At 62.7% G+C, this 24,091-nt stretch overlaps 1 protein-coding gene across 16 annotated transcripts in view; it reads right to left on the minus strand.

Moving 5' to 3' along the window:
* KCNQ2 (potassium voltage-gated channel subfamily Q member 2) overlaps positions 1-24,091 on the minus strand; it is a 54,417-nt gene that overhangs the window by 22,834 nt on the left and 7,492 nt on the right. For 11 of the 16 annotated variants that reach the window (XM_036084929.2, XM_036084871.2, XM_036084899.2 and 8 more), the window contains exons 2-10: positions 15,810-15,900; positions 14,473-14,599; positions 13,941-14,116; positions 13,091-13,216; positions 9,775-9,885; positions 8,993-9,088; positions 5,499-5,593; positions 4,278-4,307; positions 982-1,050 (exon numbers count right to left, since the gene is read on the minus strand). In XM_036084929.2, coding sequence (XP_035940822.1) covers positions 982-1,050; positions 4,278-4,307; positions 5,499-5,593; positions 8,993-9,088; positions 9,775-9,885; positions 13,091-13,216; positions 13,941-14,116; positions 14,473-14,599; positions 15,810-15,900 — 921 coding nt within the window. The remainder of the gene's footprint in view (positions 1-981; positions 1,051-4,277; positions 4,308-5,498; positions 5,594-8,992; positions 9,089-9,774; positions 9,886-13,090; positions 13,217-13,940; positions 14,117-14,472; positions 14,600-15,809; positions 15,901-24,091) is intronic. The other 5 variants (XM_036084946.2, XM_036084880.2, XM_036084983.2 and 2 more) reach the window with 1 other exon arrangement.

Below are 24,091 nucleotides of genomic sequence, written 5' to 3' on the forward strand. Positions count from 1 at the left end.
CACCCCAAAGTCTCAACCCATGACAGCATCAGCCCTATGTCCAAATCTCAACAAAAGCTCAGCGACTCAGAGAGTCTGGAATCCCAGCATCCCGGTCATCTGAACCGGGTGTGAGTGAGACTCTGGGGGTGATCCTTCCTGGGGTAAAAGTCCTCCCCAGCTGGGGACCTGTCGCCTCTAGAAAACCAGTGATCTGCCCCCAAAACACAACAAGACAGACACACCATCTGAACAGGGAGAAGTGGGAGGAATAAAGGTCACCAGTACCCAAAGTCAGGCCCAGGGGAAACCCCACTTGGTGACAAACGCCCCAGTCACCCCCAGGGGCCCCGGGACCCAGGCCTCAGCATGCTTGTGGCCACATGCCCCCATCTCCGCCTCCCTTCGTGTGGCCGTCTTTGCTGTCTCTTATACAGACACTTATCATCGGACTCAGGGCCCATGCTAATCCAGAATGATCTCGTGTGGAGATCCTTCACTTAATAACATCTGCAAAGACTTCCCAAATAAGGTTTCGTTCGCAGGTTCCAGGGCGTGGACAAATCTCAGGGGGAGAGGCGAGGGCCACCACTCACCCCCCACGGCGGCTCCACCCCACGGACAGCTCTTCAGAGGCGGCAAACCGCTGGGGGCTACCCTGGGCATGGGGGCCCAGGCGGCCGTCCCTCTGTCCACCCTACTGTCAGGTGAGCCCTCCTCCCCCGCACACCTGGCTCTGTGCCCCCCACGCTCCAGAGTCACAGATTTTGGGATTACAAGAGAACCAGCAAGCGCCATAGTGGGTGCGTCCACCCAATGCTCCGGGGAGATGTGGGGCTGGCGCTCCACCCCCGTATCCACCCCCCAAACCAGCCACCCTCTGGGGATGCGAGCCTCCACCGAGTCAGCAGAAGTGGAAAACCACCAAGATCACCAGACCCCGGGGCATCCTGTAGCTGCCTGCCCCTCCCCGAGGACCCCCCCAGGAGCCCCTCTGCTGACCTGAAGGTGAGCCCAGATTTACTCTTGAGGTTCCGCAGCAGCTCCAGCTGGTTCAGGGGTGGGATCAGTCTGCGGCGAGAAGAGACACAGTGAGCTCCTGCCCGCCAGAGCCTGGGGGGCCCGCACCCCGGCTCTCACCAGCGTCCACTTCACACACAGGTGCCTGCAGTGGTCATGCTGGGGGCATGGGTGTGGCCTGTCCCAGGCAGAGGGAGGGGAGAGCTCCCCAGCAACCGTGACCTTGGGGGCCCTCTGCACCCTCTGGGCTGCGCCTTTCATAGGGGCCGTGGCCCTGGCAGTGGGCATGACCAGCATGCACGGCAGAGGGGCAGGAATGCCCCCAGGCTGTCATGGAGGGCACGGAGTGGGTCCAGAAGGTACCAGAAGACAGGTGGGGGGGGGCCTTCTACCCTCCCTTCTCCCTCTCCAATCCCTGAACACCCCAAACACCCCCAAGGGGCAGTAGAGCTGCAAACAGTAGCCCTCTCTGCAAAGCCACGCCCTCTGCCCAAGTCAGGGCAGGGGCCAGGGTCCTAGAAAAGGGCTTTGCTGAGCAGAGAGAAGCCCACTCTGGGTGTGATGAGCTGCCTGGGCAGCTGGAGGAAAAGCCCCTGGATCTTTGGCAAGCTGGCCCGGCTCTGCTCCATGCCCCCTCCTCCCAGACCAGGTCACACCCACCGAGGACAAGCTCATGTCCAGCCCCCTGCCTGCAGGCTGGGCATCCACCCACGGTGGCCCCTGGGCAGCTCCAGCCAGAACTTCCATGGAAACCGAGAGGGTAATTGAGTCCTCACCCTGACACCAAGGCAGGGGACCTATAAACCCTGGGAGGTTCCTGGGAGACCCCCCAGCAGCCCCCACCTCCAGCCACAGGACCGGGGCCTCACGGGGGACTCCAGTCCGTCCCAACATCTGGGGCAAGCTCTGTCCCTCACCCAGCCTCTGCCTGACTCAGGATCTCACTACTTTCTGCCCTCAGACACCTCATCTCATGTTGAGCACACGCCCCTTGTCCTACTCGACCCCAGGCCCTGGTTGCTCCTTCCTGATGCAGCCCCCGCCCGGATGACACCCCCATCACGCTCTGACACCCTCACCCTGTCATCCCCACCCCACTGTGATCCCCCATCCCACTCGGTGACACTCTCACCCCGCTGCGACCCCTTCACCTCGCTCTGACGCTCTCATCTATTCTGTGACCCCAACTCCTCTCTGGGACCCCCCACTCAAACCCTCAGCTTTGGAATCCCACGCACTCCTTTAAAACCACGCTCAAAGACCCCCACCCAGCCTCAGCCCCCAACCCTGTCCTCTATCCTTCTTGACCCTGGGGACCCCTGACCCGCCCAGGCCCGTGGGCCCCGGTCAAGCATCAGTGTCTGAGCCTCTACTTGGTGCGCGAGGGGGCAGCACTACTTCCCTGCACGGCTCGGCCTCACCTGCTGGCAGGTCTCCGCCTCCTCCTCTCCCTCCGCCCGCAAACCTGGCCGGAGCCCACCCTGCCTTCGCGGGTCACTCAGTGGCTCCCCAGAGCCCCAGAGTTGGATTGCTGCCCCCCCGGAAGCCACGGCACTGACAGCCAGCCTCCTAGTCTCTGGCTTTGCTCCGTGCCCCCCCCTCCCCGTCCAGCTTCCTGACGCCAGTGCCGCCCCCCACCGTGGGTCCTGCTGTTTGGTCCAGCTCAGCTCCCTCTGGAGAGCTCTCTTTCCTCTCCCTCCTGCTCGCTCTTCCCTCCCCCTGCCCCTCCTCCTCCTCCAGGGCCGCCCAGTCCTAGGGGCCAAGACTAAGCAGAAGGTGTGGGCAGTCAGATTGGCTCACGCCACGGGCACAGCAGAGGCCCCAGGGCTGGACAAGGGGACAATACTTGCCTCCCCACTGCCCCCAACCACCCACCCATGGGCCTGCAGCAGAGACCCTGGACAGCCCCCACACACACACACAGGTCCAAGATTAGGGACACGCAGATAGGATGTCATGCCTTGGACACACAGCAGCAGGGCACGGAACACGGATGGGCAGGGCCACGGCAGGGGCGTGCACGCACCACACGTGAGGGCCACACACATGGCCCCCATCCCTTCGGGGGTGGTCGTGGAGGACGGGAGTGCAGTGTGCCGACGGGAGTAGGGGACGTGTCGGGGGGCATCCCACAGGACAGAGCAGTGGCTGGTCAGGGGTCAGCTGGCTCCGAGGGGACCGGCTCGGAGTCCAGTCACCCAGGCCGAGGTGGGGAGGGCCTGGGACTGGCTGAAGAAGATGGACCAAGGGAGGGTAGGAGGAGCCTCAAGCAGGGTACCCCCCAACCGCCGGGCAGCCTGGAGCCCCAGGAGCCCAGGGCCAGCACACAGGGGAGGACGCTGCCCCCTGCCCGCCTTCTCCTCGGAGCGAGGCCTCTGGGGTATGCAGCCAGTAAAAGGCAGATGCTGGGGTGGAGATGCCCGTGGGGCTCAGCACCCTTCTCCTTTCCGAGAACAGAGGGTTAGCGGTCTAACACAGTTCCCACGCAGGGCGCCACAGGCCAAGAGCTTCTGCCCAGGAACCCCTGGCTCGGTGTACACGGGGAGAGGGTGGACCCTCGCTCTGCAGGCCTGTGTGCGGACGCCCTCACCCAGCACCGTCCGCACCCCTCCCTCAGGGAAGGGCCTACAGAGGAGCTGCTCTGTGCGTGGGGTAGGATTTCCTGTTGCAGCTCAGCACCCCCACTCTGGGCAAGTGACCCCCTTTCCTCCCTGCAGCAGGAGTGAGAGCTCCACACCCCCCTCCCCTGCCCCGTGCAGACACAGTGATCCCGGACAGCACACAAGGACCACAGGCCCTCGGTGCTCCCAGGTCCAGAGAGGGAAAACCCAAGCAGCACCAGAGGCCAGCTGCCTGCTGGGAACAGGGTGCCCTCCCCCAGCTGGGATGGAGGAAGCCCCATCTCCACCAGCTCTGTGCCCTGTGGGCAGGGGAAGAGGTGCAGGGGAGGGACGCGGGGACTGAGACAAGGCAGGAAGCAGGACAAGGAACAGAAGACAAAGTAGGACAGACGGATCCAGCCTGAGAAAGCAGCTGACGGGGGCGGGGACGGTCAGAGAGGGAGCCGGGCTCCAGGCAGGGGCCATGGGGAGAGCAGGGCGGTACCTGCGCCCGGCGTGGGGAACACAGGCTGGGCACGGGTGCGGGGGTGCTGGCCAGCAGCCCTGCTCTGCAGACCGGGGGGGGGGGGCCCAGGGGGGGCTCCGGGGCAGCCCTGTACCAGCCCCAGACAGAGAACAATCACACCACACACGCTGTCCGTCCCATGCATCTCCTACCTGGAGGCCCCGTAGGTTTGAGTTTGCGAGCTTTCAAGTGTTTTCACACACACACACAAAGGGAAAAGAACGGAAATTTTAAAAGAACGGGATAAGAAAAAGAAAATGAACCAAATGGTCAAGGAAAGTGGGGGAAACAACAGAACAAAGAAAATTAGCACGAGGGTCCGCCCTGCTCAGGCCCGAGGGCTGGGGCAGGGGGCTGGGAAAGCAAGAGCCTTCAGCATTCCCAGGGAAGGTGTGTGTCCCTAAGTGGATGTTCCAGAAAGTGCCCGGTGGGATGGGTGCTGAAGGAGGGGTGGGGCCGCATCCCCTGCCTGGCCACCACTGACTTGGGGATCCTCAGGGGGACGCTGGCCCAGCCTAGAACCTCGCCCCACGCCGGCCGCCCAGCCTAGGGTGGAAACCTCCAGGGCAGGTAAGGGACTTCCTTGGGCTGGGAAGCCCCAGGGCTCAGCTTCACGCCCCAGGCGAGGGCAGGCCAGCAGGGTGGTGTTCACCCCAAGGGTCCCCAGCCCCTCTCACCCCAGACCTTGTTCTAAGCCAGAGCCTGGCACAGACGTACCCTGGGGGTGGCCACACGCTCGCTCTGGGCTGCCGCCCGCCCTCAAGAAAAGGTGGGAAGCTGCCTGCTGGCGACCCCGCGGCTTCCGGGGCCACGGGCTCTGCCTCCACCAGCGGCCCCCATCGAGGGCTTCCCGGCCCTCTCCTCCCACCGCAGGGCACCTGTGTGTTGTCTGCGTGCTCTGTGCTGGGGTGGGGGGGCCTCCTGGCCCTGGAGCCTCGACGTGGCCCTTCCCCCACACTGTCCTCGCTGAAGGACAGGGTCAAGGTTACCCTTCCACTTCCAACACTCTGGGGCTGGCCCTGCGGGGGCTGGGCTCCACACTGTGGGCCACCGCCAGACGCAGCCGGCATTTACCTCCAGGAGCTCTGGGGAGGAGGGCCTGTCTTCGCAATGCTCACAAACAATGCGACCGACAGCAAGGAAGCTAAGCAAAGGGGTGGATGGAGGTGAGAAATAAGAGCCACGAGCTATAAAACAAAGAACAAAATTAATACTGCGAAATAAATCACACACAGAACTCCTTGAAAAGTACATACGTTGTTTAAAAAAAAAGAAAAATCAATGAAAATCATGAATAACAAAAAATGGGGTTTCAGAACAAACAGGAAATGAATCCCAGGCGATGCAGCGCACGCGGGCCGGGCAGTGGGTACCTGTACATGGGCACGGTCACGGTGCGCTCGTAATACTGCCACGTGGAGTGCAGGTCCGTGCGGGACAGATTGGTGGCGTAGAACCTCCAGGCCGACTGCAGAGGGGAAGCGGCCAGGGTCAGACGCCTCCCTGCGCTCCCCGCCCCTGCACATGCCCCCCAGGCCCAGCCCCCGCCAGCCTCAGTTTACCCTTTGTAGGCCGGACACACGCCAGTGCAGCCAGCCTGACCTGCCTTCCCTGCCGCTGGTGGTTGTGACCTGTCCTGGCGGTCACTCCTGCTCCCCCAACCCTCAGGGGTACGTCACACTGGGTATATACACGGGTGACCCCAGGAACCGAGGCCAGGGGCAGAGCCAGGGACACGCGCCGCGCTCCTCCCCAGCTCCCCGGGGCGCCTGGCTCCTCCCCCGGGCAGTGGCGGGGTGCTCAGGGAGGGAGGGAGCCTGAGCGCAGAGCCAGCTGCTGGGCTCCCAGACCGTCCTCAGCTGGCGACTCGGGCACAGGTGGGCACAGGTGCGCTTCCGCCGCTGCGCAGCCGCCCTCCCAGCTGCTCTGCGGGAGCCCGGCCCCCGCCAGCCCGCGGCGCCCACCTGCGCTCACCTGCGCCCCGCCCTCTGCGCTGGACGTCCCCGCTCCGCGCGACCACACAACGCCCGGCCTGTGGTGACCGGTATCAAGACCTTTGCAAGACCCCTTGGCTCTTTTTCATGATCGAATAATGTTCAATTGTACCGAACACCGTATTTTGTTCACGCACGGGACGCGCGGCTGCTTTCCGCCTTCCCCCACTGGAAATAGCGCCGCTGCAAACATCGTGGAAAAGGTTTTGGTTGAACATCAGTTTTCAGTTCTTTGGGGTCTGTACGGGGGGCGGGGGTTGCCGGGTCCTCAGGTAACGCAGACCCCCGAGGGACCACCCCACCGTTCTCTGCGCCGCTTGCACCCCGCGACCAGGCGCGCGCCCCGCGACCAGCCACCGGGGCTCCAACTTCTCCGCATCCCCTCCAGTTCTTTCCTACATTTCTCACTTCAGTCGCCCCAGGGGGTGTGAGGACAGCTCGTTATGGTTCTGACTTGCATTTCCCTGATGACAAATGATAGGGAGCATTTATCTCACGTGCTTATTAGCCATCCGTAGGTCTCCTTTGGAGAAATGTCTGCTCAAATTCATTTCTAAATTGGTCTTTTTGCTCCTGAGTTGTGGGAGTCCCTTATGTGTTCTGGATACTAGACTCTTACCAGAAATATGACGTGCAAATATTTTCTCCCATTCCATGGGTTAGCTTTTCACTTTCTTCACAGTGTCCCGTGAAGCACAAAAGTTTTGTATTTTATTTTTAAAATATTTTTTATTTTTTATTAGAGAGAGACTACAAGCAGGGGGAGTGGCAGGCAGAGGGAGAGGGAGAAATGTGGGGCTGGATCCCAGGACCCCAGGATCATGACCTGAGCTGAAGGCAGACGCTTAACCATCTGAGCCACCCAGGTGCCCCAAAAACGTTTTAATTTTGATAAAGTCCCATGTATTTATTTTTTTCTCTTTTGCTTGTGCTTTAGGTTTCCTATCTGAGAAACCAACGCCATGGAAATTTACACCTGTTTTCCTCTAAGAACCTTAGAGTTTGGCTCTTATATTTAGGTTTTTGACCCATTTTGAGTTAATTCTGTGTAAGAGTCTAACGTTATTCTTTTAAAATTGGATATTTGGTCGTCCCAACACCATTTGTGGAAGAGACTATTCTTTCCCGTTGGATGTTTGCAACACCGTGGTTTGAGACTTGTTTTGTGGCCCCAAATATGGTCCGTCCTGGGGAATGTCCCCTGTGCTCCGGGCAGGACGCGCTGGGCTGTCCTGGGGATGTCTGCAGGTGCAGCTGGCTCCTGGACCGGGTCTTCTGCTTCCCGGGCTCTTCCATCCAGGATGCGAGTGGGGCGTCCAGGTCTCCAGCTCTTATCGTACAAACGTCTGTTTCACCCCATAATTCTGTCAGTTTTTGCTGCATATACTTTGGGGTTCTGCGTTAGTGTGTACGTGGTTGTCACTGTTCCTTGTGGACCGACTCTTCTGTCAACGTGTCCTGACTCTCTTTGTCTCCCGTCACAGGGTCGGACGCAGTCTAGACCGTGGCCCTCAGAGGCCACGGTTCCCGGGAACATCTCTCTCCTTTCTTGTACTTTCAGCCTGTCACTGTCCTGGGGCCTGGGGTGAGTCTCCCACAGACAGCATACGGCCGGGTAGATTTTAAATCTGTTCTTCCCCCTCTGCCTTTTTCAATCCACATCCGTGTAACGTGGTTACGGACAGGCCTCCTGCTGCGTGTGCTTCTGAGCCCCCCCCACTGCCTTCCTGGGGGGTCAGGTTTTCTCTTGCCCTTTCCTGAAGTTTTAAAAGCTGTTTTCTGAATGTCACCTGTGGATGACAACTGGCGTCTCACACCCACAGGAGTCTAGTCTGAATGCGCACCCGCCTCTCCGCAACAGCTCACAGGCTCTGCTCCCCGCCCCCATCTGCCCCCCACCCCGTGCTGTGACCGCTAGCAATCACGGCCGATTCGCCGGGAGCCAGAAATGGGGCTCTGTGAATGCTGCCTCGTGCATTCGTCTTTTAAATCACATAAAGAAACAAGAGATGAGTTTTTCAAAAACATGCCGCTACTCCTTTGATATTTGTCCACCGGTGACCTTTTACCATCTGCATGCCTGGCGGCCACTCCACCCCTCAGACAGTTTCCAGGTAAAGCCCTGAGCTGACCCTCTGGGGGCTGTCAGAGGTCAAAGCAAACCACCACACTTCCAGAACGAGGCGCACTTCTGCCTCCCTGGACACCAGCAGCCACGCCAGGAGTGCCCCAGGGTGGGGGGCAGATGGCGGGGGGCAGGGCTGGGGGTGGGGGGAGGGGCAAGGCTGGAGGGGGCCCGGCAGGGGCATTTAGACCCACACGCTCCTGGCTGGGCGGCAGCTCTCAGGCGCACGCCCCTGGCTGATGTAAGATTTTGATTCAGTTCCTGAGAACTGAGAAGTAGGATGCCCCTGAGGACGACCCCATCTTTAAAAAGGAAAGACGTGGGAGGGCGGGGCTGTGTCCACCGGCTCCCCAGCTCTGGAGAGGGGCCCTCGGGCAGCCTGCTGCTCGGACGCCCCAGCTCAGGAAGTACAGCTGGACCCCGAGGGGCCTCTGAGCCCCAGGCAGTGGGATGGGCTGCGTGGCTCCCTGAGGGGTCTCCACAGAGCGTGGCTGAGCCAGCACGCCGGCCCACACGGGACAATGGCCACAGCCCACACGGGACAACGGCCACGGCCCGCGCTGTCACAACTGCAGGCCGCAGGCGTCTGTGCTGGTTCCCAACACACTGCCCTGACGTCCCCGCCCACCGTGCTCCTGCAAAGGGCTGTGGCCCGTCCACACAGGGGAGACACCGGGGCTCCGCTCCCAGACGGGGCAGGAGCCCGCCGGGAACTCCCCTGGTCCCGGGGGGGCCCACCTGGACTCACCTGGATCAGGCCCGCCGCGGGGTTCCGTCTCTTCTCAAAGTGCTTCTGCCGATGTTGCTCTTGAACTTTCAGAGCAAAGCCAGACCCCAAAATGCCCTGCAAGTCATCAGAGTCAGACCATGTGCCGGGGGCCACAGCCCCCACTCCCACCCTGGCCTGTAATGCTGGGGGCCTTGTGGGCTCTGCCTCCCCATCTCCTCAGTCCCTAATCATGTGGGGATCTAGCTGGGGGAGAACACTTGGATTTAGGGTAAAGGAAACCTCTGGCTTGCAGGAGCATGGCAGCGCCCACCCGGAGCACGCCCGGACCCGGAGATCATCCTCCTTCCTGACTGTCCGCACTGAAGCAGGTGAGGGCCCAGGTTCTTGGTGAGCAGCCACGTAGGAGAGCAGTGTCCCCCCACCAGCCACCCCTCTGCCCTGCCCCTTCTGTGAGGGTCCCCTAGAGACCTGACGAGGGATCCGTGTCACTGCAAAGCACTGCTCTTGGCCACAAGGACCCTACTGGCCAGTCCCATAGGGCTGGGAGGCCCGAGAGTGACCGACAGATGCCACAGCTTGAGGACGGTCAGAGTACTCCCACGGTGCGTCACGGAAGCCACCAGCCCCCAGCCAGGGCAGCCCTGAAAGGGCGCCTCTTTGCACCAGACCTGCCGCCTCGAGCTCCTGGGGTGCTGGGGACCCTGCTGGGAGCAGTGCTCCTGTCCCATGGACCCAAATGGACAGGTGCCTGGGGCTGCACGTGGCCCCCACCAAGGGCAGGAAGGGGCAGCAGGACTTACCGCGGGAAGAGCAAAGAAGGAGACGCCAATGAGGGTGAACGTTGCAGCCAGGAGCCTCCCGTTCCAGGTCTGGGGGTATTTGTCCCCGTAACCAATGGTCGTCAGGGTGATCTGTGGGACAGCAAGGCCGGTCACTCAGCCAGGCCTGGCAGCGACCACCGTGGAGGCCATGACCCTGACCTGGACGCTCTTCCTAGCCCCCAGCGGTCTTCCACAAAGAGCTGCCCTCAGGACAGGCTGGACAGGCACAGAGGCCAGCCCTCCCACGCCACCCACACGAGGCCCAGTGAGGCCAGGGCCCGCATCCCCGTCCTTCATCCCCGCAACAACCATCCCCAAACTCTCCGGATCCCTCCTCTTGCCCCACATTCCAGGGCGGGGTGTGGGGTCACCGGGAGCCTCTCTTCCCACTCCACACCCGTCAGAGCCTCCCACGGAGGGGGCGGGCGGCCGCTCTGGGTTCAAGGTCAGGCAGCAGCCAGGAAGCCCAGAAAGAACCAGCAGCTGGGCAGGGATGGGGCTGAGCAGGAACCACAGGCCGGGGACAGACGACGGAGACAGGATGGGGGACTTCGGAGGGCGACTTAGAAGCGGAGGCCAGAAGTGCGGGAAGGGCCCTCCCCCAGGTGCGGCTGGAGCGTCAGCTGCCCCAGCGCAATGCGGGGAGCAGGACGGGCCTCCCTGGTGCACAGCGGGGAATGCCCACGCACAGGGGCCTCAGGCACACAGGAGGGCCCGCTGCCCACGGGGCGAGCCCCAGGTGGCTCCCACCAGACCTGCCAATGGGGGCGGGCATCTGTCAGCGCCCCTGGGGGCCGCCCCCCACACTCCAGTGCACGGAGCCCACCTAACCCCCACCGTGGAGTCTGGGAAACAACACTGGATAAATCACGGCAGGGACTTCTGGGCCTGTGTGCACACAGTGAGAAACAGGGCACCGTCCCCATTCGGGCCTGTGCAGAAGGTTCTGGAAAGGCACCAGTAATGAGGAAGGGCAGCCGGGAGTGGGCGTGGGCCAGAAGGGGATCCACTCCTCACCACAAAATCCCCTGGTCAGAACTTCACCAAGTGCGATTACCAAGGTTTTCAGTATAAGTGTATTTTTAAAAAAGACAAAAGACACTTCAAATCACCACTCCCTCCAAAAACTCTGCTGGGTAACAGCTGAGGTTGTGGAAAGGAGCCCCAAGGGCAGGAGCAGGACCTGGAGGACGGGGCTCAGGGCCAGGAGGCGGGAAGAAACCCAGAGTTCGCGGGACGGGAGTCTGGGTGAGAGACCCCAGCCGAAGGGAGGCACCTCCAGACCCCAGCCCCAGCGAGCCCCTCCTCCACTCCAGGGCAGGAGTGAGGGACAGACCGGAGGGGGACGGATGGGCAGGCAGGGGGACGGGCAGGTAGGGGGACACACCGGCAGGGGTGGGACAGGCCAGGGGACAGACCACATGAGAAGGGCAACAGTGCAGGTGGACCCAAGCTCTGCAGAAAGCCCTCCAGGGGGCAGATCTCAAAGACACCAAGATCCTCCCACAGAGAGAAGAAATCTTATCCATAAAACAAAGGAATTTTGAAAATGAAATGAAAATCAAACTGGCTGAGACGTAAGGTTGGGGAGGTCTCCTAGGAGCTGGACAAACACATGAGGAAATTGAGAGGAACCAGAGGACACATCCCAAGGTCCTGAAGTCCGTGCTGGTGTCGTCAGGCCCGGAGGGAGAGAGACGGACTGGCTCGGGGGTCCAGGTGGCAAAAGCACGTGCACAGGAGGGCGCCTCCCTGAGGTCCCCGTTCCAGAAGCGCATGGGAGTGGGTCCCCGAAGTGCCCACAGGGAACGGCCATGCACCCTCAGTGGCCCCCAGCAGCTGGGGTGCAGGGAAGTGGGACTTCCACAGACACTCAGGTCTCAGAGCCATCAGCCTGCTCCTCCAAAGTGAGGTCAGACTGGGGCGGGCTTGGGAGGGACCCAGGGCGGGGACCCCCCAACACCGGCCAGGGCCCCCCATAGCTGTGCAGGCCTGCAGAGCAGAGGGAAGGGGGCTCAGGCAGGACGTCTTTCTAGAATGACGAGGACAGCGGAGGGGCCGAACCTCACTCTATCACAGCACCAGGTGGATAATTAAGGTCTAACGCTTCAATCGGGGAACAGCAGCATAAGCATGTAATTTGGGAATATGGAGGTAAACCCCCAACAAAAGCCTCCCCACAGGCAGGAAGGGGCTGCACGTTCACTGTTACCTGCCCACTGTTTACTCGTCCTGTTTACATCTATGCAAGCACTACTTCGGTCAAACACTCAAATAAGAGTTTCGATTCAGTTCTCAAAGATGGGAGGACTGGTCCATGCACAAGGCCGGCGGCGGGACAGGCCGCGTCACCAGCCACTGGGCCAGGGCCCGCCCCCGCTGCTTCCCGCACGCTGGATCAGAGGACAGATTCCAGGCCTCCCGGCAATCAATACAGTAATTACAAATAAATTACATTCTCACTTAAATGCGGGGAAAAGCTACACATTCCTTCTCCCCGTTAGATGTGAAGTATCTGCCGAAGGCCACACAGCCAGCTTCTGTGGCAGGGGGTCTAGAGCCCCAGGAGGCAGTGGCCCAGTATGACCCTCCATGCACCCCCAGGCCAAGTGCTCAGCTCCCTCAGGAAGAGCCCCACGAAGGAGGGGCCCTCCAGCGCCCTGCCTGGGGACATCTGTGGACACGGGCCAGGAGAAGCTGGGCCAAGCTCCATCCAGCTACTGGGGGTGAAGCCCGCAGGGCTCAGCCTGGTCCCCACAAGGCACACTCCACAAACACGGGGCCCCACTCAGGGTGGCCCAGGAAGAGGCGGGTGACAGGAGAGGGGCCGTCCAGGAGCCTGGGAGTTGGGCGGCTGTGAGCAGGGGCTGTGGGTCCAAAGGCTCCAGACCTCCCCTGGGTGGGGCAGCCTGGAAGGTGGAGCCCAGGAGAGCCAGGGGCTCCGGTGTCCCTTTTTCAAACTGTCCTGTCCCTCCCGCCCCCTCCTCCCCTCCAGCACAGAGGTCTCACACACAGGTGGCCAATAAGGAAGGAAGGTCGATGACCAGCCAGAGCCAGGCACAGGCTCCCTGGGAGCTGGGCCTCTGTCCACCTGCACGCCCGCCATGCACCCCCACCGCTGCCAGCCTGGGCAGCCTGCTTACGACTGGCCAGCAGGTGGCCCCAGAGAGAGCCCTCCTGGCTCCTGTCCATGCCCGGGGGGCAGAGGGCACATCCTGGGGGGGGGGGGGCGGTGCAGACGGTGGGCAGGACAGGACCCCCAGGGAAGGACGATGACCCAGCGGCCAGGACTCACCAGGCCCCACCAGAGGGCATCAGCATAGGTGTCAAAGTGATCATTCTCCCCCTTCTCAGCCAAGTACACCAGAAAGGAGGCCAGGATGAGGCACAGGAAACCGATGTACCAGGCAGTCACCAGCTCCTAGAAGAAAGGCTCACGTCCCAGCCGCCCGGCCCCAGCAGGCAGCGTCCTGCCCAACCCATCCCTGGCGGCGCGGAGGGCCCACCACCCTGGGCAGGCATGCTACGGGCTCGGCGTCTGCAGGGCTGTGTCCCCACAGCGCCCCCAGCCGCCCAGGCCAGCACCGGCTGGGCTGCGTGGCCCTGGGCACGGGGCGGGGGGCGGGCGCCTGGTTTTCTAGTCCCAGCGCTGGGTGGTCCCTGGACCTGGGCGCCCCCCACGCGGAAGCCCAGCACACCCCGTCCCCCAGGCTTGGAGCGCTCCCCCAGCAATCAACAAGCATTCAGGCTGCACTTGGGACAATCTCCCTGAGCGTGGAGGAGGCTCCTGGAGGGGCTGGGGGGCCAGCATCTCAGCACCTTGGGGACCGACACCCGCCCTGTCCACCAACCAAGCCCCCAGCTCAGGGCTCAGACGCCGAGGATCGCCGAGCTCCTGCTGGGGCGCAGGGCTGCAGGCCCCTCACGCGGCCACCTCGAGCCCAGCCTCCGGGGCCGGTGTCTGGGGGTACCGACCCCGCGCACCCACCGACCGCAGAGCACGCTGCGGAGCGCTGCTCCGGACAGAGCCGAGCGGGACGCGCAGCTCACGGGAAGACGCCGGGAAAGCGGGGGTGGGCTGGTTCCTGTGTGCCCTGACCTGGACCCCACCCAGCAGGGCCTGGGACCCACGCGGCACCGCTCACCTTGCTGTGGGCGTAGACCACGGAGCCCAGCAGCTTCCAGGTGCCACCACGCCGGTCCATGCGGATCATGCGCAGGATCTGCAGGAACCGCAGGCTCCGGAGCGCCGACGTGGCGAAGACGTTGCCCTGGGAGCCAGCGGCCAGCACGGCGATGGAGGCAATGAGCACCATGATGTCTGCGGGAGACGGCGGGGCTCGAGGCAGGGCTGGCCCCCTGCACCTCCATTTCTGGCTGCAGGCGAGGGGGCCCCCAGGATGATGGACAGACGGACGGGAGGCACATGCAAAGGGCCAGCAAGGGGACAGCACTACTGTCCACCCCACCCAGCCCTGCCCTGGGCAGCAGCTGTCCCGCCCCCTCTCCCCTCCCCCCGCCGCTCAGGCGGTGTTCACCACAAGCGCGGACGCCAAGAGGGCAGGTGGAAGAAACTTCCGGAAGCAGCCAGTCCGCAGTCTCGGCCTGCCTCCGGGCCAGCATGCACACTCGGCTTCTCCGGGGCTGGCAGCCGGCCTGCACCCACTCCGGCCTCACCTATCACACAGAAGGGCTTCCGGGCAAACTTGAGCCGCCCCCGCCAGCCGCGGTACCGGCAGCAGCAGCCCGCCGCCCAGATGCGCACGAAGTACTCCACGCCGAACACCACGATGGTCACGATTTCCTGCGGGAGAGGCCGCACTGAGCCACGTGCCGGTCGGGGCAGGGCAGGGACCGAGCCGCTGCTGGGGGTGGGGGGGGTGGCCCGTCCGGGGGGGCCGGTGTTAGTGTGGAGGGGTCGGTCCTCGGTGAGCCGGTGTTAGTGTGGGGGGTCCATCCAGTGAGCAGGTGTTAGTGTGGGGGTCCGTCCAGTGAGCAGGTGTTAGTGTGGGGGGTCCGTCCAATGAGCAGGTGTTAGTGTGGGGGGTCCGTCCAGGGTGAGCAGGTGTTAGTGTGGGGGGTCCGTCCAGTGTGAGCAGGTGTTAGTGTGGGGGGTCCGTCCAGTGAGCAGGTGTTAGTGTGGGGGGTCCGTCCAGTGAGCAGGTGTTAGTGTGGGGGGTCCGTCCAGTGAGCAGGTGTTAGTGTGGGGGGTCCATCCAGGGTGAGCAGGTGTTAGTGTGGGGGGTCCGTCCAGTGTGAACTGGTGTTAGTGGGGGGGGTCCGTCCAGTGAGCAGGTGTTAGTGTGGGGGGTCTGTCCAGGGTGAGCTGGGGGGGCACAGAGGTCAAAGCTGAGGAAGGGTCCCAGGTAACTGCAAGGGGGTGTGGCCTCCCTGAGGCCCGTACACCCCAAGCCAGAGCGCAGGGCCGGCAGGGGAGTGCGCTCTGCGGCTCCCGCTACACAGGATCGGCCTCCTCCTGCCGCCCCTCCGTCACCAACAGCAACAAAGACATTACACTGTGGTTGCCATGGCGCCCGCCCCTGCCTGTCATTTGCTGTCAGCTTCTCAGCCCCCGCCCCGCGCCCACGACCTCGGGAAACACCCCACACCTCCCCACACCTCCCGGGGAGGGGGCCTCCTGGGCCCTCAGGCTCTAGTGAGCAGGTGGGAACGGGATGGGGTTGGGGTGGGCTGTCAGATGCTGCGGGGACACAGGGAGGGGCGGCAGGGCGGACTGGGTGTTGGGGAGAAGCAGGTGGGGGCACTGTGACCGTCAGGCCGGTGGACACTTCAAGGTCGCTCGCTAATGTCAGCAGGGGAGGCTGGACGGGCCTGGCTCCACCAGGCTGGAGCCGGGAGAGCAGGGGCCACGGGTGGGAGGGGACGGGGGCCTCTGCAGGGGAGGCCAGGCTCATGCAGGAGCAGGTCTGGGGGTCAGAGGCTCCGCAGCAAGGGGCTGGGGGACAGACCGCCGGCCACCGTCTCCGCGGCCGCACGTCCCACCAGGGGCTCACCAAGATGTAGAGCGCTCCCTCCGAACTCTTCTCGTACTCCTTGATGGTGGAGAAGACCGACAGCACGAGGCAGGAGAAGACCAGCAGGAACCTGGGGCCGAGGCGGAGGGCGGTCAGCGGCGGCACGGAGGGGTACAGGGGGGCCGAGCCCCGCACCCACGCCTGCAGCGCCCCCCAGGACTGCACGCCACCCCGCCCGCCACACCCGCCTCAGCAGCCTCGGGCTTTGGGAAGGTCCCCAGAACTCGGAGAGGGAACGCCGGCTGCCCCGAGGACGTCCCTCATTAGGTCTGTGTCCTCTTCCTTGCACACAGTCGTCCCTTTCTAGGCTCAGGAACAGAACAGGCCTGTCTTCCAATTAGCACGGTCCTTCACGAACGCCCACCCAGGGCCCTGGCCGCCAGATCTGGGTCCTGCCTGGTGGGTGCACAGAAGGCCCGTCAGTCCCCGAAAAGGGGAGCCGGGAGGCACCGTGCAGCTAACGCAGACGCCAGGCCCCATCCGACGCAGCAGCCAGGGGGTCCGGCCGAGGGGGACAGTGTGAGGCTGGGGTCTCGGGGAGCAGAGTGCCTGAGGCTGAGGGCCAGGTCCAGGGCTCCTGAGGGGCACGAAGCACGTGGTGTGGGGAGCTAGAGAGGGGCCCGCACACCACTCCCCTCCTGGGTGTTATTGCCACCCAGGAGTGGAGACCACCAGGCTCCCAGGTGGCAGATGGCGGCTGCTGCACGGTCCGGCCGGAGCCCAGCCACTCGGGTGCTAACGCAGGCCCAGCCCCACCCGGTCCGCTGGGGTCCTGCTGGGGTCCTGCTGGGGCACCAGTCGGGCTGCACCAGCAGCTCTGAGCCTCGGCCGGGTCCTGGCGCACCTCGGGCAGCCCTGCCCCGTGTGCCCCGAAGACCCTCCCTGGGAGCGCGTCTGGGGAGGGGGCCCGGCGCACACCCAGCTCCCGCAGAGAAGCACTGACAGATAAAGAGGAGAAGCCAGAGCCCGCCGCGCAGACAGGACATGAGCGAAGAAGCAGTCACATTTCAAAACCACAATTAATTTCCTTTCATTAGACAATTTATTCAATTAAGTGAGCCCTGGAAAAAAACATCCAGATATCCCATGTGCTTTATGTATATATTTGTAATTCTCTGCCTGGTGGTATTTTCTCTCAACTCAGTCAGTGGGGAAGTCGCACCCACGCAGGGTGGATCTGCCTGGCACAGAGGACGCAGAGGCTCCAGGTTCTGGGTCAGGACCCTAGAGTCCTGGGTGATGGCAGGGGCTGAACGTATCACCCACGGGAGGAAGGGCACCCAACCCAGCCTGGCTCAGTGCAGAGATGCAGGGAGCCAAGGGGAGACGTGCAATCTGGCAGGCTTCCCTGAGGAGGTGTCCATGAAGGTGAAGAGGAGTGGGTGGGGCCAAGAGGCGATAAGGGAAGAGCACAAGGGGGGGCCCAGAAACAGGGAAGATGCGTGTTCCGGGACTCAGCAGAGGGCAAACCTGACCAGACGGAAGAATGGGGCAGGGGGAGGCTGACGCCGCTGTCACCCGCGTGGGGGAGGTCGGACTCCACGCTCAGACTCACGCTGTGAGAAAACGTTCCCCTGAAGTGAAAAAGAGAAAGCCCAAGTCCCAAGGCGACCAGGCCCTGTCAGCCCTGCTTCCCGTGGGCGGCTCTGACCGGCATCTTGGAACATTCCGGAATGGCCTGGCTGTGCTCTGTGGATGGGCTGCCCTTCCCAGCAGGCCATGGCTGGGAGGTCCAGAGCCACAGAACAACTCCGGAGAAGAAAAGCCCAAAGCCGGACAATGGGAACGCTCCCGCTCGGCCAGGTGAGCGGAGCCGACCCCGAGCTGCCCTGCTTCTGAGGTTTTAGAACAGACAGCCACAGACGGCAGGCGGGCTGGGGGTGCACACTCCGGAAGAGGCGGGGGAAGGGGGCAGGCAGGGCGTGAGGCCGCAGCGAAGACGAGCAGATCCCCAGGGAGAGAGGGCTCCGCCCACTGAGCCGAACCTCCAGGCCCAGGACGAGGTCCCCCAGATCCAGAGAGGAAGGCCTCCGAACGGCGATTACGTCCCCGACCCCCAGCTGCACGGAGCTGAACAACGGAGAATGTTTATTTCCAGGCACCTTCCTGTCTGCAGGCGCCTTAGGGACCGCAGCCCCCGCCAGCCCCCTGGTGACATCCACACTCATGCCCATCTTAGACATGGGGAAACTGAGGCTCGGGAAGCCAGTAGGGGGCCCGAGCACAGTGTCCTCGGTGACGCAGACACCTGAGTGGGTCCAGCCCTGGGGAGCCTGGGGGAAGGGCTAGCTTGGACACAGGTGCCCCCCTCCTGCAGGGCAATAGGGGAGAATCACCGAAGCCCGTGGGGGTCACCTGGCTGCAGGTGTGGGGCCCTGGGCAGACCTGCAGCTTCCTGCCGCTGACGCTCAGGGATCTCAAAGTGGCCATGTTCTTTCTGCCTTCTCTCCCGCAGGCCTTTCCCTCAGTCTCTGCTCCTGACGACTATGGCAGGAAGGGACGCTTCTTCCCACTCCTGGCCCCTGGGGGAGGTGTGGGGAGAGGTGGCGTGCAGGGACCACCACCAGCACCCTCGTGGGTCCCCTCGAAGCACGCCATGTGCTCAGAGTGCTGACCCCTCCAGGCCGCGGAGGACCCACGCGCTCGTGAGGAGAAACTCAGAGAGAAATCTTTGCTCTGCGGGCCCAGGATGCTGGTCAGCTTCCACCCGACAGGGACAGGTGAGCAGCTCTACCCGCCCCGAGGCTGGGAGCCCCCTTCCTTAGCTGCAAGGCTCCCCCGAGTCTGCTCTCTGCAGGGCCTTCTCAGCCTGGGGACTGTCCGGGATGCGGGGAAAGAACGGAGGCATCCCCAGGGCCAGGACAGGGTGGTTCGCCCACAGCCCGAGAAGGCTTATCACCGTGAATCCCCCCAGCAGTGGTTGCCAAGGAGACAAGTGTCTCCAGCAGCCAGTCGCCAGCCCCAGGTTCCAGGGGCCAGGATGGGAGGCACGAGGTTGCGGGGGAGGTGAGAAGGGCCTCAGCCGGCGCTCACCTCAACAGTGAGGAAAGGGGCCACCCGGAGAGGGAGCGCCGCCTGGGACAAGCCCCTCGTCTGACGCGCACCCAGCCTGGGTGCCTGCCAGCGTCGCCCGGGGCCCATGGCAAGCGGCTGTGTTCACCCAGCAGCAGGAGAGACCTCAGCCAGACGTCAGGAGGGACCTGAGCCACAGCCTGAGCTCCGAGCAGAGAGGCCGGGCAGGAGTCTGAGTGCTGGGATTCTGAGGCATGGGGCGCGGGCGCAGGGCGGGGCCCAGAGCAGACAGGAGCTGACGGGAGGGACGAGGGACGGAGGGCGGTGGAGACGCGCAGGTCGGCCGGTCGTGGGGGGCACCGAGCAGGTGTGCGCCCGGTGTGCACGTGTGTGTAGCCTGCCCCTGCACTTGAGGGGGGCGGCCCCCACCTCCAGGGAGACACTCCTCTGCTTCCGTCTCCCCTCCCACACCCTCGCCCCATCTGACAGCACGGAATATTTACTTTCCGGAAAAATAGGGCAGAGCCTCCGCCACCTCGTTCCTGGGGTCAACAGGGAGGGTGCTCAGCAGAGGCAGGACAAAAGCCCCTGCGGCCGGGCCCACACCCTGGACGCCTTCGCTGCCCCCAAAGACTAAGGCAAGGGATGGCCGGGGCTATTAACCTCATTTCCATATGTAATGAAATAAACATTTAAGAGTTCACAGCAGGGATGGGAGAAGGCACACCACCGCCCCAGCCCTGACCGGCTGCTCTCTGGAAGGTGGGGAAGGGTCTCTGACAGCAAGCCCCCCCCCGCCCACCGGCTAGCATTCACAGCCAGGCTACTATGTGCCAGGCGCATGACTAAAGGCAGAACATGCTCTCACCCATCTTACAGATGGGAGAATGGAGGCCCTGGAGCAGCTCGCTGCGGCCACTTGGCGCGGAGCCTGAGCACCCTCTCCCCTGCAGAAACTACGGTACGTCTGTGCCTCCCTGGGGGCTGCGTGGCCCAGAAGCCCAGCGGGGCCCAGGCTGAGCGAGCATCAGCCAGCGTGAGGCCACCGCAGGCCCTCCAGTCCAGACTCGCCGCCCGGCCCCCAGGAGCCTCCTGCCCGCCTCATCCATTAGGACCCGGAATCTAATTTCGCCCCTAATAAACTGCTCTGCCTCCCAGGCCCACTGCCACTTCCAATCCCCAGGAGTGACGGAGAGCCGGACTGCTGACAGCCGCTCCAGGCCTAAACCAGACGTGAAGGATCACTATGAGATCCCGCCAGGGTTGGATGGAGGAGGAGGCCACCCTCCCGAGACCCTCTTCTGGAGCCAAGGCTCACCCATGGGTGCACCCCCCCGACCCCCTAGGCCAGCCCGGCCTCCCACCTGAGCCTGCTAATCCGAGGATGGAAGCTTCTCGGGAGCACCCACCTAGCCGAAGGCCGTGGGGAGGTGCCAGGTGAACACCTGGGGCTGTGCCTCGCACACAGCAAGTGCTCAATACATGCCTCGTGCCTGGCAAGCCACAGCCCAGAAGGCCCCAGCTCCTCAGAAGGTCCAGCCTCTGGCTCAGCACCAAGGCCCCCGCCTTGGCCTGCCTGTACCCCACCCCCACCCCACTCCAGCCCCTCCCACAACCAGCCCCCAGGGCCACTCCTCAGCCAGGCCTTTCACACTAACGCCCCTTCCTCTAACACCCAGGGCAGGGAGGTGCTCTCAGGGACCCCTTGATGCCCCCCACTGGCCAGTGACCCCAGGATGGCCAGTGTCCCTCTGAGGCCTTGGCCAGGGGCTCTCTCAGGACAGGGAGCTACGCAGGTCAGGAGTCCTGCATGTCTCCCTAGCCATTCACCCATCAGAAGCCCCAAGTTTTCAAGGACCCCCAGCCCCCCACCGAGACCATAGGAAGTGCACTTCGCTCCCCTCCTATTTCTCAGCCTCCCCAAGCCAGCTTTCTGGCCCCAGGGCCTTTGCACACACTGTTCTTACTGCCTGAAGCTCTTTTCTGCTTGCACATCCATCATAGGGTTGCCTCCTCCTTGTCCCCAGGTTTCTGACAGGCTGCCCAGCCCTGCTATGCTGGTACCCTCCAAGCAGGGGTCCGTTCAGCTCCTCCCCTGCTCAGCTGGCCCCCAACTACACAGCCAGAACCCACACAGAGGGGTGGGGCAGGCATCCTGACACATGACGACCAAGACAGCCCCCCTGAGGTCGATCCGGCTGGAGAGCGGCCCACAGCCCCACTCAGACAAGGCTCAATGGTGCATGCCGCACTGTCTCCAAACACCATTGAAAAGGACAGGAGCAAGGGGTCAAGAAGGGGCCCGTGGACAGGAGGCCTGTGTCTCAGAGGGACCCAGAGGGCTTCCAAAGGCAGAGCATGAGGGTCCTGAGACCAGGAGGGGCATGGCCCTCTCTGGGGACCCTGGCCACACGTGAACTCACAATGCGGCCGATGCAGCTCACAAAACACAAGGCCACGCCCCACAAGGAACGGCAGAGGACTGGGGAAGGACAGTGCGTCCGCACAATCACAGGGAAGCCTGGTGCAGGAGCAGGGTGAGGAGGGGTCCCCTGAGGCGGCACTGCTATGCTGTGAGCTCCGGGGTCCGGACACAATTAGCAGAACCTGTCATCTGCCGAGGAGACCTTAGCTCTTGGGGGCAAAGTGCTCAACAGGGGGGTCAGGAGGACCACACCCCACAGAACAGCATCCCACGTTCCCTTCACGAGCCCAGGAACCCATTCAGGTGCTCAGGCCACCCCAACACGGTGCCCCTGATCAAGGGCCCCTTGCACCCCGGCCTCCCCACCCTGCTGCCCCCTGAGATTGATGGGACAGCCAGGCCTGATGCCCCCAGTGTCAGTCTCCCCCAGACTCTTCCTGAAGACCCTCTAACCAGCTCCTGGGCTGGCCCTGTCCCCATGCTCCCAGGGCTCATAGCTCTGGCACATGGTCCCCTAAAAACATCTCAGTGGGCGTTTTCCTGGACTCCACTCACGCTTCCAGCCAGCTCACCCCCAGGTGGACATCTTTTTAACACAGCCCCTCCTGGGCCAGTCCTCATCCTCCCCCTGGATGGCCACTAGGCATGGGCTTGGGATCCACTCTCCAGGCCAGAGCCCACAGCCACTGTCTCCTCCCAAGCCACCAAGGGCACAAGGTGAGGGGAGTCAGGACGGGACCCTCGTCACCTCCCCCCCAAGGAGCTCTTCTCAGAGACAAAGCCCAGCAACTCACCAAACACACACATCTAATTCCATGGGGAAATTCCACAGTACATCTTTAACACGGAAAAGGATGATAGAAGTCTGCATCCTATCTTGTTTAAAAAATGCCTAGATGGGCACAGATGCTTGAAAATAAATCAGGGAGACAAATGTTCTTCCTGTGTTTGTCAGCATCTTCCCAACTTCCTACAATGGGTGTGTATTATTTTTGTCATCAGAGAAGATAACGCACCATCCCCAAGTGTTTCTTTCAGAAGCTGCTGACGCCCCTCACTCAGATCAGCAGCGCTGTCTGGGCTCAGATAGGGCTGCCCGCGATGAAGTACCTGATTTCGGGCCATGCCATATTAATTCGGCTTTCAGCTAATTAAACAACGCACGTCAGAGAGGACCCTCTTGGATACGCCGGCAAGAATGCTAACTGGGAGGAAAGAACCCCGGGAGCACCAGCAGCTAAATCTGGAGACGGAAGCGAGCGGTCCAGGGGAGGGGCTGTGGTACCTGTGCTGGCCACCCAGCCCCTTCCCCAGCGCCAGCCAGCTCCAAGGGCCTCGGCCGGTGTCCCTGAGGAGCCAGGCCCGCGGGCTCACATTCAGAACCATGGCCAGCACCCTCTCCCGCCTCACCTGCCGGGGCCTCCCAGGCCCACCTGGGACCTAAGCTCCAAAATGCTCCCACTTCCCTGCTCTGCCCTTCTGCACATGAAAAACAGCTGGGTCAGGCCCTGCCCTCCTGCGGGAAGCTCACTGAGGCTCTGTCTCTGTGGCTGAACACACTTCTAAACTCCCATGGACCCAGCCAGGTCTGCAGGCCAGAGACGGCTCCTCCCACTTCCACACCTGCTTCAGCTGAACCGGCTTCTCTCTGTGTTTCCCAAAGCTTTTCACCACCTCCCCCCCACCAGCCTGGGGTCCCAGGAGAAATTGGCCTTTTCCTCCTATGAACCCTTCAAATATTTTTTTCAAGCCTGAATGAAAAAGCAAACTCAGCCGTTCTAAACTCTTGAGTTCCGTGGAACGACAAAGCAAACCAGATGAGACCTAGGGGAGGGAGCGGCTGGGTGGGGGACGGCAGCACTCTGCACATGGCCAGGAGCAATCTAGGAGGACGCTCTGCGGCCAGGTTCACTGCGAGCTGCCAACCTGCCGCCCCCACGGATGATGGAGGGATATCCGGGGACGCTGTTCCTGATGACTCCCATTAGGACTTTTTGTACAGTTACAAAATTATTCCAAGTAATCCAAAAGAATTAGAAACCTAATTTTATTCAAGCCGGGGAACGGGTAGAGGCTAATAACACTCAGCTCTGGAGCACATCCTGCAGACGAGGTCAGACTCTGGGCGGGCCTGGAACACACCCATCCCCAGTTCCCCCAAGAGAAGCAGCCGTGGCCCCAACCCTCACAGCCTCTGCACAGAGCTGCCAGAGGGCAGGGCCCTGCCCTCCCCAGCATCTCCTCCCCTCAGCCAACCCCAGATGCTAAATAGTGGGATTAAGGCTGTGGGCAGCTGGTGGTTGGGGAGGAGCCAGCCCCCTCCATGGGCAGGTCGCCCCCCCCCCAGGAGCAGGAGTCTCCACGCCATATATGGGGGCTGCTGGAGAAGTATCCGCTAGGCCTGAATCCCAGCTGCCCCATGTGTCAAGTGGCCTTCGGTCCATTACAGACCCTGACCTCAGCATCTGGGGGCTGACTGACAGCCGGTGTGTGAAGCACCTGAGGACAATCCTGTCCCTATCATCCGAGACTCAAGGAAGGGTTAGAAGACCCCCTTTCCAAGACCTGACCACCCCCGCGAGCAAGACCCGCACTAACCAAGGCCCAGGAAGAAGGAGGAAACATTAGCTTCAACCCACACAGGGACCTGCATCCCTGCCCCACGGGGACCAACTTCCCCACCCTCCGCCAGGAAAGGGTGAGGCTGGGTGCACAGCAGGGCTGACAAGTGGTTCCTTAAACAGCACTCAGACCTGCAGAGGGTGCCTGTCGGTGACCGTGCCGGGCCCTCCGTCCCCACAATGAGTCCCCAGCCTCATCCCCA

This window comes from Halichoerus grypus, chromosome 10, assembly GCF_964656455.1.
Source record: "Halichoerus grypus chromosome 10, mHalGry1.hap1.1, whole genome shotgun sequence".
Lineage (NCBI taxonomy): Eukaryota > Metazoa > Chordata > Mammalia > Carnivora > Phocidae > Halichoerus > Halichoerus grypus.